The 18,206-nt window shown below is 40.2% G+C and overlaps 1 protein-coding gene across 2 annotated transcripts in view; it reads right to left on the bottom strand.

Moving 5' to 3' along the window:
- The window catches only part of LOC124776307 (polypeptide N-acetylgalactosaminyltransferase 3-like), a 347,179-nt gene that overhangs the window by 85,218 nt on the left and 243,755 nt on the right, over window positions 1-18,206 (bottom strand). For both annotated transcript variants that reach the window (XM_047251238.1, XM_047251239.1), the window contains exon 8: window positions 4,368-4,485. In XM_047251238.1, the coding sequence (XP_047107194.1) occupies window positions 4,368-4,485 (118 nt within the window). The remainder of the gene's footprint in view (window positions 1-4,367; window positions 4,486-18,206) is intronic.

Below are 18,206 nucleotides of genomic sequence, written 5' to 3'. Positions count from 1 at the left end.
TCAGAATTTCTAAAATCATGGGGGGAAGTGGGCACAAAATGATTATTCACATTGGTGCGTAGAATGTATGAGTCTGGCGACATACCATTTGACTTTCGGAAAAATATCATCGACACAATTCCGAAGACTGCAAGAGCTGACAAGTGCGAGAATTACCGCACAATCAGCATAACAGCTCATGCATCCAACTTGCTTACAGGAATAGTATACAGAAGAATGGAAAATAAAATTGAGGATGTGCTAGATGATGATTAGTTTGGCTTTAGGAAAGGTAAAGACACGAGAGAGGGGATTCTGACGTTGCGGTTAATAATGGAAGCAAAATCAAGACACGTTCATAGGATCTGTCTAGCTGGAAAAGCGTTCAACAATGAAAAATGGTGCAAGATCTTCGAAATTCTGAGAAAAATATGAGTAAGCTATAGGGAGAGACGACCAAAATACAATATGCAGAAGAGCCAAGAGGGAATAATACGAGTGGACGACCAAGAACGAAGTGATCGGATTAAAAAAGTTGTAAGACAGGGGTCTAGTCTATCGCCCCTACTGGTTAGTCCGTATATCGAAGAACCAATGATGGAAATAAAAGAAAGGTTCAGGAGTGGAATCAGGTGAAAGGATATCAATGATACGATTCCCTGATGACTTTGCTATGCTGAGTGAAAGTGAAGAAGAATTGCTTATCTGCTGAATGGAATGAACAGTCTAATGAGTACAGAATATGGAAGTAATGACAGCTAGCAGAAAAGAGATCAGCGAGAAACTTAACATCAGGATTGTTGGTCATGATGTAGATGAAGTTAAGGGATACTGTCACCTAGGCAGCAAAATAACCCAAGACGTATGGGGCAAGGAGGACATTAAAAGCAGACTAGCTTTGGCAAAAAGGGCATTCATGGCCAAGAGAAGTCTACTAGTATCAAACACAGGCCTTTATTTGCGGAAGAAATTTCTGAGAATTCACATTTCGAGCACAACATTGTATGGTACTGAAACATGGATTGTAGGAAAACCGGAACAGAAGAAAATCGAAGCATTTGAGATGTGGCGCTACAGATGAATGTAGAAAATTAGGTGCACTGATAAGGTAAGGACCGAGGAGGGTCTGCGCAGAATCGGAGAGGAGAGGAATATGTGGAAAACATTGACATGGAGAAGGGACATGATGATACGATATTTTTTAAGACATCAGGGAATGACTTCCATGGTACTAAAGGGAACTGTAGACGGTAAGAACTGTAGAGGAAGACAGAGATTGGAATACGCCTGGCAAATAACTGAGGACGTAGGTTGCAAAGTTGCACGTGATGCTCTGAGATGAAGTTGGCACAGGAGAGGATTTCGTGGCGGGCTGCATCAGACTAGTCAGAAGACTGATGACTCAAAAAAAATGTGCAAAAGCCAAGAGGGAACAATAGAAGTGGAAGATCAAGAACGAAATGTTCGGTTTAAAGAGGGTGTAAGATAGGGATGTGTCTTTCGCCCCTCCTGTTCAATCTATAGATGGGATAACATGCAACCAGCGGAAAAATGCTGCTATCAGAGTACAAAAAAGCGAACATCCTACTGCTTAAAAAACTGACTGAATAGTAGGTATCAGCTGACTCATTCCACCTCCTTCAGTACCTTTAAAAATTTTCCCAAAATTTGTCCCTATCTCGGCGGATGGCAACTAACGCATCCCCTACAGTGCTTGAGTTAGATATCGTAAACCAAGCATATATTTCAGAAATTTTCCGACTTCTCATTGAGAACTGGCACAATCAGAAGCAAGTCCAAGTTCCACTATCTTCCGATACCATGCGTGATCTAAGTGGAAACTGCAGCTTTTAATATTAACGCTTGGAAGCATGTTCTTTGCCACCACATGAACTGCACCTTCAAAATCTGAGATTAATGTTTCAGGGTTAAAATTTTTAGTTCAGAAACTACGAATACCATTCCATACACATTCATATGATACAGTTTTTGATAACATTAAACAAAAAGCAAGTCGGACATATCCCAAGGTAGTATATTTATATGATGCGTAAAGCTGGTGAAAGTATTTTGGCCAAACGTAAAACGTCCCATCCGTAAATACAGTACGCATATTACTACACACCACCGAACACAACACACAGCAAAAGCTATGCGTGCAGTATTGGGTAGTTCAGAAACATACGAGCGTGATCAAAAGTAACGGGAATTTTGTTTTTCCTTGAAGAATCTTTATTTATTGTTCAACATCAACTTTGTCCCCTTCGAAGTAGCTCCCGTCACATATAAGACACATTTACTTCTTTTTTTATCTTGTTAATGATGACAAAACGACGTCCTTTCATAGTTCGGTTCTCTTCTGCCTCGGAAACAGAAAGGAGGTGCAGGGGCCCAAGTCCAGTGAATACGTACCGTTTTGTTTGCTTGCTTGTTTGTTTGTTTGTTTTTTCTTTTTTTTTTTTAAAAAAAAGAAAAGAAGCACAAACAAGCATGGAGGTGTGAGCGGGAGCATTATCGTGATGCAATTTCCACAAGTGGTTTTGCTACAGTTCTAGTCGTTTTCTTCGGATTGCTTCAAGCAAACAGCGCGTAACTTCCAGGTAGCATTCCATATTGTGTGTGCGACCGTAAGGAGGAAATCATGATGCACTATTCCATTGTAATCTAAGAAAACAGTGATAAGAACCTTCACATGTGATCGAACCTGTCGAACATTTTTTCAGTGTTGTATTTTCAGCCAGTTTCCTTTGGGACCATTGGGCCTTGGTTTCTACGTCATACCGGAATACCCTTGTTTCGTCGCCTGTTATAATCGTCTTTAGACCAGTATCGTCGACTTCGTTCAGCCATTCCTAAGAGATGTCTACGTGACGTCGCTTTTGGTCGAAATTCAACAATTTTGGAACGAACTTTTCTGCTACACTTTTCATGCCCAAAACATCCGAAAAAATTGGTTGGCATGAGCCAAAGGATGTTCCGACACCATCTGAAACCTCCTTGATGGGGATTCGGCGATTTTCCACAACCGTTTCCTTTTCTACTTCCACACTGTTATCATAATTGATGTGCTAGGATGCTAGGACATTCAGGCCGGTTGTCGTCTTCTACGTCTTCTCGACCCTCTTTGAAACATTTGTGCCCCTTGTAAACTCTTGTCTTACCCTTTGCAGATTCGCCAAAGGCCATAGTCAACATTTCTAGTGCAGAGCTACAATTTATTCCAATTTTTAAAGCAAAATTTAATACAAATTCTTTGATCCATTTTTTTCGAAACCAAAAATTCGCCTAGCAGTCAAAAACAAGTATAACCTTTCCGACTGTCAGCAGATTTAAAACAGCTGAAAATGCAGACATACATCAGAAACATGTGTACCAACAAAGATATAATCGGATGTATAAAGCCTGAGAAATTAAAAAATTCCCGTTACTTTTTGATCACACCTGTACGTAGTAGGCAACTAGAAACCGTCCTGAAGAGAACCGCAGCAACTCCGTCGAAATGTCGATAATTTAGTTGTTTTAGTAGTTTACAATGTCGTTCGGCTCTTGTAACTGCAGTTTGGTTTCTGTACAGGTTGTAAATAGCCTTTTGCTCCCTGTATTTTATCCCTGCTACAGGCAGAACTTCAAAGCGTGTATTCCAGTAAACAGTGTCAATAGCTTTATCTAATTGTATAAATGCTGCAGACGTAAGTTTGCCTTTCATTAACGTACCTTCTAAGCTAAGCTGCATGATGACTATTACCTTGCGTCTTCCTACATTTCTCCGGAACCCAAACTGGTCTTTCCCGAGTTTGGCTTCCGTTTTTATGCACATAATTATTATCAGTATTTTGCAACCGTAACTTATTAGACTAATAGATCTGTGGTATTCACACCTGTCAGTATGTGTCTTCTTTGGAATTGGAATTATCACATTCTTCTAGAAATCTGAGTGTATCTCACCTGTCTCATATATCTTGCTCACCTTTTTGAACAGTTTTGTCGTGACTGGATCTCACAATGATCTCAAGAATTATGAGGACTCCGCGAGCCTTGTTTTGACTTAGGGCTTTCAATGCTGTGTCAAATTCTCTCACAATGTCATATCTGCCTATTCAACTTTATCTACTTCATCTTCTCTTTTTATGGTATTGCTTTCAGGCTCATTTCCCTTGTGCTGAGACTAAACTATTAGAATTAGATAAAGGCTGTACAAGAACACTTCCATCTGTTAGCGTCTACGCTGTCTGCAGCTGCTTTCTGCTCAGTGTCAACTTCCATCATAATTTGCGATATAATTTATACAGCAGCGACAAGGGACACCACACACACACACACACACACACACACACACACACACACACACACACACACACACACACACACACAAGCAGACATGCACTTACCCTGAAGGACATCTCGAGGTTCTCGCCACCCCAGATGTCCATCTGGTCGTCGTACCCGCCGAGCTCGAAGAAGTAGTCGCGGTCCATGGCGAACAGTCCCCCAGCCATCGCGGGAGTGCTGCAAAAGAAAGACCACCATTCATTATTATTACTTCTTCTTCTTCTTCTTCAATATAATAATAATAATAATAAGTATAATAAGTATAATAATAATAATAATAATACCCCGTGGAGGCCCGGGAAAAGAATCGGCCTCCGGTATGTTCTGCCAGTCGTAAAAGGCGACGAAAAGAACAAACCACTAATAGGGCTAACCCCCCTTTTAGTGTGATTAGTTGGTTCAGGACAGAACTAAAGAAGCCTCGGACAAGCGCCGTCATGGTCGGGGACGACGCTTGAACCCTATGCCCGCCCACAATGGTAACGACACTGCTAGCCAACTGGAAAATGATTTAAATCCAAATAGAGGTGTTTTGCAGGATATGCTTCCTGCAACCATCCTAGAAGGAAAACAAAGACAGAGGATGAGATGGTCAGATGAAGTTAATCGACACCTCATGTTCTGTTATTACCAAGCAACAAACCTAGGAACCAACACAACTGGATACAGATCACAAGTATACACAACATTTATTACCAGATACCCAGAATTAAAATTTTTAACAGAACAACGATTAGCTGGTCAGATCCGTGTAATAATAAAAAATAACAGGATACCCCAGTCAGAATTAGAAAACATCAAACAACAAGCACAACAAATACTGGAACAAAATAATGTGCAATCAGAAGAAGAAAATACAGTAATGGACTCAAACATCCCAGAGCAAACAAACAAAGAACAACACGCACTAATTAAACAATCAGAGGAAAACGAAATCTTAAGACAGCCACCAGAACAAGCACAAATAGAACACGAAGTGACACAGATGTTAGATATAGAAGAAAAATTTCAGCTAACATATATAGAATACAAAGACACAAATACAGACATTAGACCATTCTTGCGTAGACCACCAAATACCCCCCAAGTCGAAACAACAATAAAAACTATCAACACAATCATACACAACAAAATAAATGAAAACACAACTATGGAAGAGTTACAACTACTGGTTTATATAGGAGCACTCACTACACTAAATATACACACTAGGCAGAGATCAGAACCAACCAACACACAGAAGAAACCCACAAAACCAGCATGGCAACACAGGCTACAAATCAAAATAGAAAAACTGAGAAAAGACATCGGACAGCTAACACAATTTATAAGAAATGAAATCTCGGAAAAAAACGAAAAAAGTTAGGTAAAATCTCACAACAAGAAGCGACAGAGCAATTAGACGAAAAGAAGCAGAAATTACAAGCATTAGCCAAACGACTCAGAAGATACAAAAAAAGTGAAAATAGAAGGAAACAAAACCAAACATTCAACACAAACCAAAAGAAATTTTACCAGACAATAGATAACACACACATTAAAATAAACAATCCACCAAACATAACAGACATGGAACACTTCTGGAGCAACATATGGTCAAACCCGGTACAACATAACAGGCATGCACGGTGGATACAAGCAGAAACAGACACATACAAGATGATACCACAAATGCCTGAAGTGATAATTTTGCAACATGAAGTCACCCAAGCAATTAATTCTACTCACAATTGGAAAGCCCCTGGAAATAATAAAATAGCAAATTTCTGGTTAAAGAAGTTCACCTCAACACATTCACATCTAACTAAATTATTTAACAGTTACATTGCAGACCCATACACATTCCCTGATACACTTACACACGGAATAACATATCTGAAACCTAAAGATCAAGCAGACACAGCGAACCCAGCAAAATATCGCCCCATAACATGCCTACCAACAATATACAAAATATTAACTTCAGTCATTAAACAGAAATTAATGACACATACAACACAGAACAAAATTATAAATGAATAACAAAAAGGCTGTTGCAAAGGAGCACGAGGATGTAAAGAGCAAGTGATAATAGATGCAGAGGTGACATATCAAGCTAAAACTAAACAAAGGTCGCTACACTACACATACATTGATTACCAAAAAGCTTTTGATAGTGTACCCCACTCATGGTTACTACAAATATTGGAAATATACAAAGTAGATCCTAAATTGATACAGTTCCTAAACATAGTAATGAAAAATTGGAAAACCACACTTAATATCCAAACAAATTCAAATAATATCACATCACAGCCAATACAGATTAAGCGTGGAATATACCAAGGAGACTCATTAAGTCCTTTCTGGTTCTGCCTTGCTCTGAACCCACTATCCAACATGCTAAATAATACAAATTATGGATACAATATTACTGGAACGTACCCACACAAAATCACACATTTGCTATACATGGATGATCTAAAACTACTGGCAGCAACAAATCAACAACTCAACCAATTACTAAAGATAACAGAAGGATTCAGCAATGATATAAGTATGGCTTTTGGAACAGACAAATGTAAGAAAAATAGCATAGTCAAGGGAAAGCATACTAAACAAGAAGATTACATATTGGATAACCACAGCGACTGCATAGAAGCGATGGAAAAAACGGATGCATATAAATATCTAGGATACAGACAAAAAATAGGAATAGATAATACAAATATCAAAGAAGAAATAAAAGAAAAATATAGACGAAGACAACCAAAAATACTGAAAACAGAATTAACAGCAAGAAACAAGACAAAAGCTATAAATACCTATGCCATACCAATATTGACCTACTCATTTGTAGTAGTGAAATGGAGTAACACAGACCTAGAAGCACTCAATACACTTACACGATCACAATGCCACAAATATAGAATACATCACATACATTCAACAACAGAAAGATTCACATTAAGCAGAAAGGAAGGAGGAAGGGGATTTATCGACATAAAAAACCTACATTATGGACAGGTAGACAATTTAAGAAAATTCTTTCTAGAACGAGCAGAAACTAGCAAAATACACAAGGCAATCACTCATATAAATACATCGGCTACACCACTGCAATTTCATAACCACTTCTACAACCCTTTAGATCACATAACATCAACAGACATGGAGAAAGTAAATTGGAAAAAGAAAACACTACATGGCAAGCACCCGTACCATCTAGCACAGCCACACATCGATCAAGACGCATCCAACACATGGCTAAGAAAAGGCAATACATACAGTGAGACAGAAGGATTCATGATTGCAATACAGGATCAAACAATAAACACCAGGTATTACAGCAAGCATATTATTAAAGATCCCAATACCACAACGGATAAATGCAGACTTTGTAAACAACAAATAGAAACAGTAGATCACATCACAAGCGGATGTACAATACTAGCAAATACAGAATACCCCAGAAGACATGACAATGTCGCAAAAATAATACATCAACAGCTTGCCTTACAACATAAACTTTTAAAACAACACGTTCCTACATACAAGTATACACCACAAAATGTACTGGAGAATGATGAATACAAATTATACTGGAACAGAACCATTATAACAGATAAAACAACGCCACATAACAAACCTGACATCATACTGACCAATAAAAAGAAGAAATTAACACAACTAATCGAAATATCCATACCCAATACAACAAATATACGAAAGAAAACAGGAGAAAAAATTGAAAAATACATCCAACTGGCTGAGGAAGTCAACGACATGTGGCATCAGGATAAAGTTGACATCATACCAATTATATTATCAACTACAGGAGTCATACCACACAATATCCACCAGTACATCAATGCAATACAGCTACATCCAAACATATATATACAGCTACAGAAATCCGTAATTATTGATACATGTTCAATTACCCGAAAGTTCCTAAATGCAATATAACACATACCGTACAGTTAAAAGGAAGTGACGCTTGATCAAGGTCCGCGTCACTCCATTCTTAACCGGACTTAACGTCTGGGAAAGGGAAGATAATAATAGTAACAGTAATAATGTGCAGTATGGGAAAACCTCACCGGTTACTCACTTCAACTACTTATGATAAACCATCCAATCCACAGGACTGAACACAATGGCCAGTACAGAAAGAATATTCAAACTGCAAAAGGCGTACTAACTGACGTAGAATCGCTACAACAAAAGAGCACTATCTAGTAATGGAAAACAACGGCATTACAACATGACTGTTTAATCAGAAGCCTTGTATATGCATAACCACAGTAATTAGAGAGATGACGAAAAGTTATAGCAACCAGAAACAAGAACGGAAAATACTTAGTAAAATCCCCGGCATTGTTATCCGGGCTGGAACTTGAGTCAGAGAACCCGCAAAGAATCTGTACGAACACACGGACAACGCCACATATAAATTTGGGAAAAGACTTCTAGACTTGGGTGTCTGAAAACAGAATCACTAAGAATTTTTTTTTAATCGTTGAGGTAAGTAAGCTGAAGACCTGGAACTATTGAAAATCTCCGGAGAATAAATTAAGGGCAGGAAACAATTAAAAAATAACATCAGAAACAAGAAAACTGCACAGATCTCAAGAACAGAAACAACAGAGAAAAGGGGACAGAGGAAAGATAGAAAAACACAGGGAACTTATGAAGTTTTGGGAAGGAAAGAAAAAAGGAAGGGAAGCTGTGACTGCCTAAATTCACAAGCTCTTTTCATGAGGAATGGTCGGAAATAACAAAATAGGTCATGTGAATGACCTCAGTAACGATCATGTGGATTTGATAGCATAGAATAAATGCTCGACGCTTTAGATGTGCATACAGAAACTAACGGATTTTCGACAGCCACACGAGATCGAAGTCACTACGATCAGAAATACCAGAAATATATGGTTCAAATAGCTCTGAGCACTATGGGACTTAACATCTGAGGTCATCAGTCCCCTAGAACTTAGAACTACTTAAACCTAACTAACCTAAGGACATCACACACATCCATGACCGAGGCAGGATTCGAACCTGCGACCGTAGCAGCTGCGTGGTTCCGGACTGAAGCGCCTAGAACCGCTCGCCCACAGCGGCCGGCCAGATATATATTCTGGAGGGGCAAGGAGTATATTATAGCCGCAGGATGAGTGGGGATCAGAAGGCGACTGCATCACACATTATAGCTGGCTGTAACTCCGACAGCCACTCAACGTTTATGAGGTCGCCTTAATGATTCAGTAGAAAAGAGGGAGCATATCGCAATGGAGACAGGCCTGTGGTAAGTGCCCGGATGCAATGGCTGTCAGCCATTCAAATTACACATATTTTGTGAAGTTCTTGAAATTTGTTTTTCTCCTGGCAAACCACCAACGATGCTACAGAGCGTCCAAGTTATAGGCACTGGCGCCAGCCACTAGGCAACTCCGACAGCAGCAAACGTGACGTTGTACGCGTAGGCGGAAAGCCTCGCGTTCGTGGGAGACAAGGCGTTTCTACGCAGCAGATAGCTCCATCTTTTCCACTGACGATGGTGGCAATCAGTCGCGATCATTGGAAAACAAACAACACTGCGAGACGTTCTGCGGATGGGACGTCAGCGCACAAAGTCACTTTTGCTGCTAAGGGGGTGGCCTAGTGACAGGCGCCAACGCCTGTAGCTTCGAAATGTCGGGTGACATTTCCAGAAACGGGTTACTATAATCTATTTATCTTTCAAGGCACTCTCTACAACCCCTCGAAGTTTGTCGCAACATTTCTGGGATACCCAGTACGAGGTGCATTCAAGTTATAAGGCCTCAAATTTTTTTCTCCGGACTGGAAAGAGATAGAAACATGCGCATTGTTTTAAAACGAAGCCGCGTTCAGTGTCAATACGTCACAGAGATGGCAGCACCGATGGCAGCATGCGTGGTGTGAAACCAATTAAAATTCATCGACAGTTGAAGGAGACATGTGGTGATGGAGTCATGGATGTGTCGAAAGTGCGTTCGTGGGTGCAACAGTTTAATGAAGGCAGAACATCGTGTGACAACAAACCGAAACAACCTCGGGCTCGCACAAGCCGGTCTGACGACATGATCGAGAAAGTGGAGAAAATTGTTTTGGGGGATCGCCGAATGACTGTTGAACAGATCGCCTCCAGAGTTGGCATTTCTGTGGGCTCTGTGCACACAATCCTGCATGACGACCTGAAAATGCGAAAAGTGTCATCCAGGTGGGTGCCACGAATGCTGACGGACGACCACACGGCTGCCCGTGTGGCATGTTGCCAAGCAATGTTGACGCGCAACGACAGCATGAATGGGACTTTCTTTTCGTCGGTTGTGACAATGGATGAGACGTGGATGCCATTTTTCAATCCAGAAACAAAGCGCCAGTCAGCTCAATGGAAGCACACAGATTCACCGCCACCAAAAAAATTTCAGGTAACCGCCAGTGCTGAAAAAATGATGGTGTCCATGTTCTGGGACAGCGAGGGCGTAATCCTTACCCATTGCGTTTCAAAGGGCACTACGGTAACAGGTGCATGCTACGAAAATGTTTTGAAGAACAAATTCCTTCCTGCACTGCAACAAAAACGTCCGGGAAGGGCTGCGCGTGTGCTGTTTCACCAAGACAACGCACCCGCACATCGAGCTAACGTTACGCAACAGTTTCTTCGTGATAGCAACTTTGAAGTGATTCCTCATGCTCCCTTCTCACCTGACCTGGCTCCATGGACTTTTGGCTTTTTCCAACAATGAAAGACACTCTCCGTGGCCGCACATTCACCAGCCGCGCTGCTATTGCCTCAGCGATTTTCCAGTGGTCAAAACAGACTCCTAAAGAAGCCTTCGCCGCTGCGTTGGAATCATGGCGTCAGCGTTGTGAAAAATGTGTAGGTCTGCAGGGCGATTACGTCGATAATTAACGCCAGTTTCATCGATTTCGGGTGAGTAGTTAATTAGAAATAAATCGGAGGCCTTAGAACTTGAATGCACCTCGTATATTTTTCATTCATGCGTGGCAAATATACCAACGCCACCTGTTGGCAGTTACCTTGCAGGCTATATAAACAACGTGGATTCTACGAAATTACTACTTTATCCTGTGACGTAGCATACAAATTTTGCTAATAACCTGGAAGATCTACTTTTACGTGACACAATCAGTTATGTTTCTAGCACATTTCATGTTTGATGGTATGGTATAACAACAACGTTCTATTTCGTAGAGTATATGTTGGAAATTTGTGGTAAGGTCATCGGTCCCTAAGCTTACACACTACTTAATCGAACTTAAACTAGCTTACGCTAAGGACAACACACACACACACCCATGCCCGAGGGAGGACTCGAACCTCCGACGGGGGGGAGCCGCGCGGTCCGTGCAAGGCGCCCCAGGCCGCTCGGCTACCCCGCGCGGTAGTATATGTTGATTAGTTATTTTATTTCCGTCTACAGATCTAAGGATGGTTCATGTTGAATCGTAACTGTTTATTAAGAAAAATAATGAGATCTAGATACACAAGAAAAAAATCTAGTTTTATAACAAGAGATTGCGGATCTTCTCCAAGGCCGTTATATAATATTTTACAGGTTGCCTGAATGTTCATCAAACAACGAACGTATGCGTGCAACTGTATTAACGTCGTTGTTGTCATCTTGGAAGACGTAGAACCCACAACATACTCATCCTGAAGATGAGGGAAACATGCCAAGAATATGAAACTTATTTATTTAAATGCGTGTGTCGGTATTGAAATTGCACAATGACTCAGACCCACAATATCCTAGCGCAACGCAATCTGACTGTAAAAAAAAAAAAAAACAAAAAAAAAAAGATAACTAATTCAAAGGAATGGCCCTGACTAAAAAGGAATTATAACAATAACCTATTCATTTCATTAACACTTACCTCACAAAAATCTTCAATACGCGAACTACTGCAATACAGCGAGCGTCAATACTGCTAGTTAAATAAAAGATTCTAACTAATAAAGCCACTAAGTGCTAATGGGCATGTGGTTAGCAAAGTAAAGATTTTGTTGCAAGCTAAATAACGTATTTTTTTTACCTTAATAATGTGACATCCAGTTCAGACACTAATATAAATCGTCACTGACATCTGGTACAAAGGTATATAATCATGAATAATATTGAATCTCTAAGTCGAACATGTACAGATCGTTAGCCTAAGCTAACACTTCAGACCTCTACTCTCCACCAGTGCTAACTTCTCACATCTAACTTCCATCACTGCTGGCTGTTCACCTTCTACTGCCCAACAATACTTCCATCACTGCCGGTGACTAACTTCCAACTGCCCAACAGTTCTGACGATTAACTTCCAGCAACGAGTCCGACCAGCCACAGTCTCTTACAAAGAAAGCGCAGTCAGAGATCTAATGCAAAGCGCTACACAGCGCTGCCAACACAGAAGCAGCCCACTTACAAATGTTGAAATAACCGTATTGCTTCATTATATGAAAGTCATGGTGCGAAAAAAACTCCCCCAGACCAACACAGAACATATAACCTGAACTATATCCTTGACACACTGCAGGTTAAACACCTTATTCAATTCTGGGTGCACTCGACGTGTTGCATAATTTGAAAAGAGTCAAAATCACTACCTGTCGGCCAACACTACACCCTTCCACATTCAGCTACTGTCGAGCTTTATGATATTTGGCGCAGTGAAGACATGCAGCTTTGTGATACTGTAAGAAATGGCCTTTTGCGAAGAATCCGCCTTAAAATTTCCTTTGCGTGCCGTTTATTGCTTTATGTCATTCTGAAATTGGGTGAGAAAGACCTGCATTCATTGACAAAGGCCAGTCGATTATTTTTTTAATTCCATCTTTCAGTAGAAAGAAACTAGTTTCTGCGATCAGGTCAGCAATATTAATGTTTTTCAGTCGCTCTCCACGTTTGAGTGGTTTCACTGTCATATTTGTTGTCTTTTCTGCTATACATGATGCATGACTAGGTTTCCAATTTTTTTTAGACATAAATAACGTATCTTATTTCGAAGATATGTAAAACTTATATTTCTAAAAAGTGAATTATTTTGTAAATTAAATAAGAATTATTTGTAAATGAAATAAGAATTTTTCATACTTCTGGTATCGAAGATCAAATTTTTGTTGGTTTTGAATGTCTAATAACTGATACTACATTGTAAATTCATGTTTAAATAAATGAACAATTATTTTTTATTTAAATTTATTGAAGTTCTGTGTCTCTTCCCGCTGGTTTACACCCATCATCGATAATTTTTTTAATTGATTGGTGACAATCAGTTGTTTTTTAACCATATACTATCACTTCACGAATGTGTTTTTTGTGAAAAATATGTTCTTTCTTCGAATTTTTTAAACTGATGCAGTTACAGAATGTGAATCATCCTTGCAAATACTATGTATATAGCCTACTGTATATCGCAACGGAATTTATCTTGAGGGTCACTTTTTATGCAATCATATGATTTCTCCCATTGTCACTCCATTCAGCGTTTCGGCATTTTGATCCAAGACGCAAAGTTTACTATTAAGAAAACGCACTATTTATAAACAAGGAAAAAACTGTACTAAAAGCTACCTACTGGCAATAAAGAAAAAGAAAATACAGGAACTCACATAACAGTGACGACAGACGATAACGGAGTGTAGTCAACAATAACTATATAATATCTCCAAGAAATAATGATTGTTCCTGATCAAAAGTAAAAAGCCCTGGCTCAAGAGTGTCTAGCTGTTAACAGCGAGGGTGCGAACTCGGTTACAGACTGTGGACGGCGTTGAAAAGAGATTGGATTAACTATGAAATTCAGTTACTAATGTGTGGACGTGAATAGTACTTCTTTGGACTATGAAATACTATGCGTGGCAGGTAATTCTCTCACAGACTGTGGAATGAAAACAGATTTGTGTGCACGGGTATAATTTGTACCTACATAACTGGTTACGTAATTTTCTGCACAATTAACCTCCAGACGAATAAATGGCTGAACAGACGTGTAAGGGCTATAGTCAAATGATTATTAAGTTACGGAGTCGCTAGAATCTGAAAACGTTTCTTTCTTCTTCACGTATCCCTCAGGGCACAATTACACTCTGCTTTGAACCTCCAACGACATATCAGCTTAATTAGTTACGCATTAATTGCATCTGGAAAACTTAATCCACAGCAATACGTTATACAGCTGTAAATGATGGAAAAATCACTCTATTCAGCATACAATTAGAGAATATTACACTGAGGAGACAAAGGCCATGGTATAGCGATATGCACACGGTATAAAAGTACAGCGCATTGCCGGAGATGTCATTTGTACTCAGCTGATTCACGTGAAAAGGTTTGTCACAAGACGGAAAATAATGCACTTTAAACGCGGAATGGTAGTTGGAGCTAGACGCACGGGACATTTCATTTCGGAAATCGTTAGGGAATTCAATATTCCTAGATCCACAGTAGCGAGAGTGTATCCAGAACACCACGTTTCAGGCATTACCTCTCACCACGGACAACGCAGTGGCAGACGGCCTTCACTTAACGACCAAGAGCAGCGGAATTAGCGTAGAGTTGTCAGTGCTAACAGACAAGCAACACTACGTGAAATAACTGCAGAAACCAATGTAGGAGGAACGACGAACGTATCCATTAGGAAATTTGGCGTTAATGGGCCATGGCAGCAGACGACCAATGCGAGAACTTTTGCTAACAGCACGAGATCGCCTGCAGCATCTCTCCTGGCCTCGTAACCTTATAGGTTGGACCCTCGACGACTAGAAAACCGTGGCCTAGTCAGATGGGTTCCATTTCAGTTGTCAAAGGGGATGGTAGGGTTCTAGTGTGGCGCAGACACCATGAAGCCATGAACCCAAGCGTCAAGAAGGCAATGAGCAAGTTGGTGGTGGCTCCATAATGATATGGGGTGTGTTTACATGGAATGGACTGGGTTCTTGGTCCAACTGAACGGATAATGGGGTGAAAATGATTACATTCGGCTACTTGGAGACGATTTTCAGCCATTCATGGACTTCATGTTCCCAAACAATGATTAAGTTTTTATGGATGACAATGCCCCGTGCCACCGGGCCACAATTGTGCTCAATTGGTTTGAAGGACATTCTAGACAGTTCGATCAAATGGTATGGCCATCCAGGTCGCCCAACATGAATACTGTCGATCATTTATGAGACGCAACCGAGAGGTAAGTTCGTGCACAAAATCCTGCACCTGTAACACTTTTGCAATTATGGACGGCAATAGGGGCAGCATGGCTCAATACTTCTTCAGAGGACTTTCAACGACTTGTTGAGTCCATGACACATCGAGTTGCTGCACTACGCCGGGAAAATGGAGGTCCGACACGATATTAGAACTATCCCGTGACTTTTTTCACCTCAATATATAATGCTTACTTTAACTTTGGCGTACACCTTGAGATGTCATCACCTATCCCTGCGGGTAAGGTATCCTCTGGGGGTGTGTGTACCCCAACTGTATACCACTGATTTAGTAGTAGTAGTAGTAGTAGTAGTAGTAGTAGCAGCTTTATTCATCTGTGGATCTCTTTTTACAAGGATATAGGACATGTCACATGTCAAAGTATTTACAAGTTTAGACCAATTTAAAATAAGCTAATTCGTATACACATATGTTTACAGACTTCAAGTTAGACATGATCATTAGATTTACTCCTGGTATGCAATACTTTTTTTTTTTTACAAATAACTTATTAAATAATGTAATGCCACACTGTTCATTCATATCTCACTATCATTCACTGCACACACTGTTTCATGACACTTCACACACACACACACACACACACACACACACACACACACACACACACAGAGAGAGAGAGAGAGAGAGAGAGAGAGAGAGAGAGAGAGAGAGCGATATCTCTGGGCCATTTTCCGTACCGCAACTTCCCATTTGCTATCATTTAGTTGTACAACATTTTTTATCAAACCGCTACTCTGTTTTAGCTAAGTAATCCTACAATGTATAAAATGTATTGCGTAACAGGTAATTTTTAGCTGCCTTTTTAAATAAATGTATTTTTGCAATTTCTTTAATTTCTTTTGGTAATTTATTGTACAGTTTTATTCCTTGGTAGAAAATGCTGTTTTGAGTTTTATGTTTATTTTTTCTTGGTAAATTTAAGTTGAGTCTATCTCTTGTTCAAAAATGGCTCTGAGCACTATGGGACTTAACATCTATGATCATCAGTCCCCTAGAACTTAGAACTACTTAAACCTAACTAACCTAAGGACAGCACACAACACCCAGCCATCACGAGACAGAGAAAATCCCTAACCCCGCCGGGAATCGAACCCGGGAACCCGGGCGTGGGAAGCGAGAACGCTACCGCACGACCACGAGATGCGGGCCTATCTCTTGTTGCATGGTCATGGACAGAGCTGTTTATGCAGTAATTACCAATGTTATTTTTGATGTGTACAACTGACTGGTAAATGTATTTACATGGAGCAGTTAAAATCCCCAGTGTTTTGATGAGATCTTTGCAATGAGCTCAACTAGTATTTTAGTTTATTATTCTTGTGTCTCTTTTCTGGAGTTTGAAAATTGTGTTCACATTTTGTGCATTTGTTCCCCAAAAAAGAATGCCATAGCTAAGAATTGAGTGTACATATGAATAATATGTAACTAAAAGGTAGTGCATGTTACACACTGATGATAGGATTCTAAGGGCATAACATGCTGATGACATTCTGTTTGCGAGTACCTTTGTGTGTTCACACCACTTCAACTGAGAATCAATATTCATTCCTAGCAATTTTGCATTTGTTACACAGTCTATAGAGGTGCCATCTACATTTAATTTAACACTGTCATTTTTCCTCTTCAAACTGAAATTCATGGCAATAGTTTTCTTTATGTTCAATATCACTTTATTGCTTATTGACCGATCATAAACTTCCTTGAGAGTTTCATTTGTTTTTTCGGCAAGGAGTTCTCTTGTTTTTCAGTGACTATAATATTGCTGTCATCAGCGAAGAGAAAAAATGGCTCTGAGCACTATGGGACTTAACTTCTGAGGTCATCAGTCCCCTAGAACTTCTTAAGCCTAACTAACCAAAGGACATCACACGCAGCCATGCCCGAGGCAGGATTCGAACCTGCGACCGTAGCGGTCACGCGGTTCCAGACTGAAGCGCCTAGAACCGCTCGGCTACTCCGGCCGGCAGCGAAGAGAATTTTTCCACAAAATTATACTGGTGGGATTTGAACCAACGCTCGGAAATTTGCATTAGTTCACATTCCATGGCGCTACCGACTGTACCACAAGTTCAAAGTGAGTTTAGTTTAATGGCCTCAGTTGGAAGAATGAATACGTGTTTCAACAGACAGTAAAAATACTGGTTTCAGTGGAAGAGGAAGAATGAATAATTCACGAATACGCAAAACTACAACGGATTGTATTCGTTCAGTTGCTACGACTGGCTGGTTTCACCCAAAAGAAATGAATGATTAATAATCCAACCTATACGTTAACTGAAACTGAAAGAGTCCATTGTTTTTCCAACAGGCGACTGAATCTATTGTTTTCATTCGCGTGTTTCCATCGTTAGTGAGCATTGGCACGTCCAAATACACCTGTCACTCTTCCACGTCGAGCCACCTTACTGCAATGATTTCATGCAGCCACGTGGCAAATACAGGCCATTTCACTGTCATGACGTCAGCACTCAAGGGTCTCCGGATAGCCTGGTACCAGTTCCATAAGTTCTTCAAGCGCTACACTCGGAGAGTGAGGGACATTATTTTTCAACCCAGGTAACACGTGAGAGAGAGGATGCTGAGGTGCCACACACACACACACACACACACACACACACACACAAACAAACACACACACACACACACACA

This window comes from Schistocerca piceifrons, chromosome 2, assembly GCF_021461385.2.
Source record: "Schistocerca piceifrons isolate TAMUIC-IGC-003096 chromosome 2, iqSchPice1.1, whole genome shotgun sequence".
Lineage (NCBI taxonomy): Eukaryota > Metazoa > Arthropoda > Insecta > Orthoptera > Acrididae > Schistocerca > Schistocerca piceifrons.
This window is presented reverse-complemented; position numbering and strand designations above follow the sequence as displayed.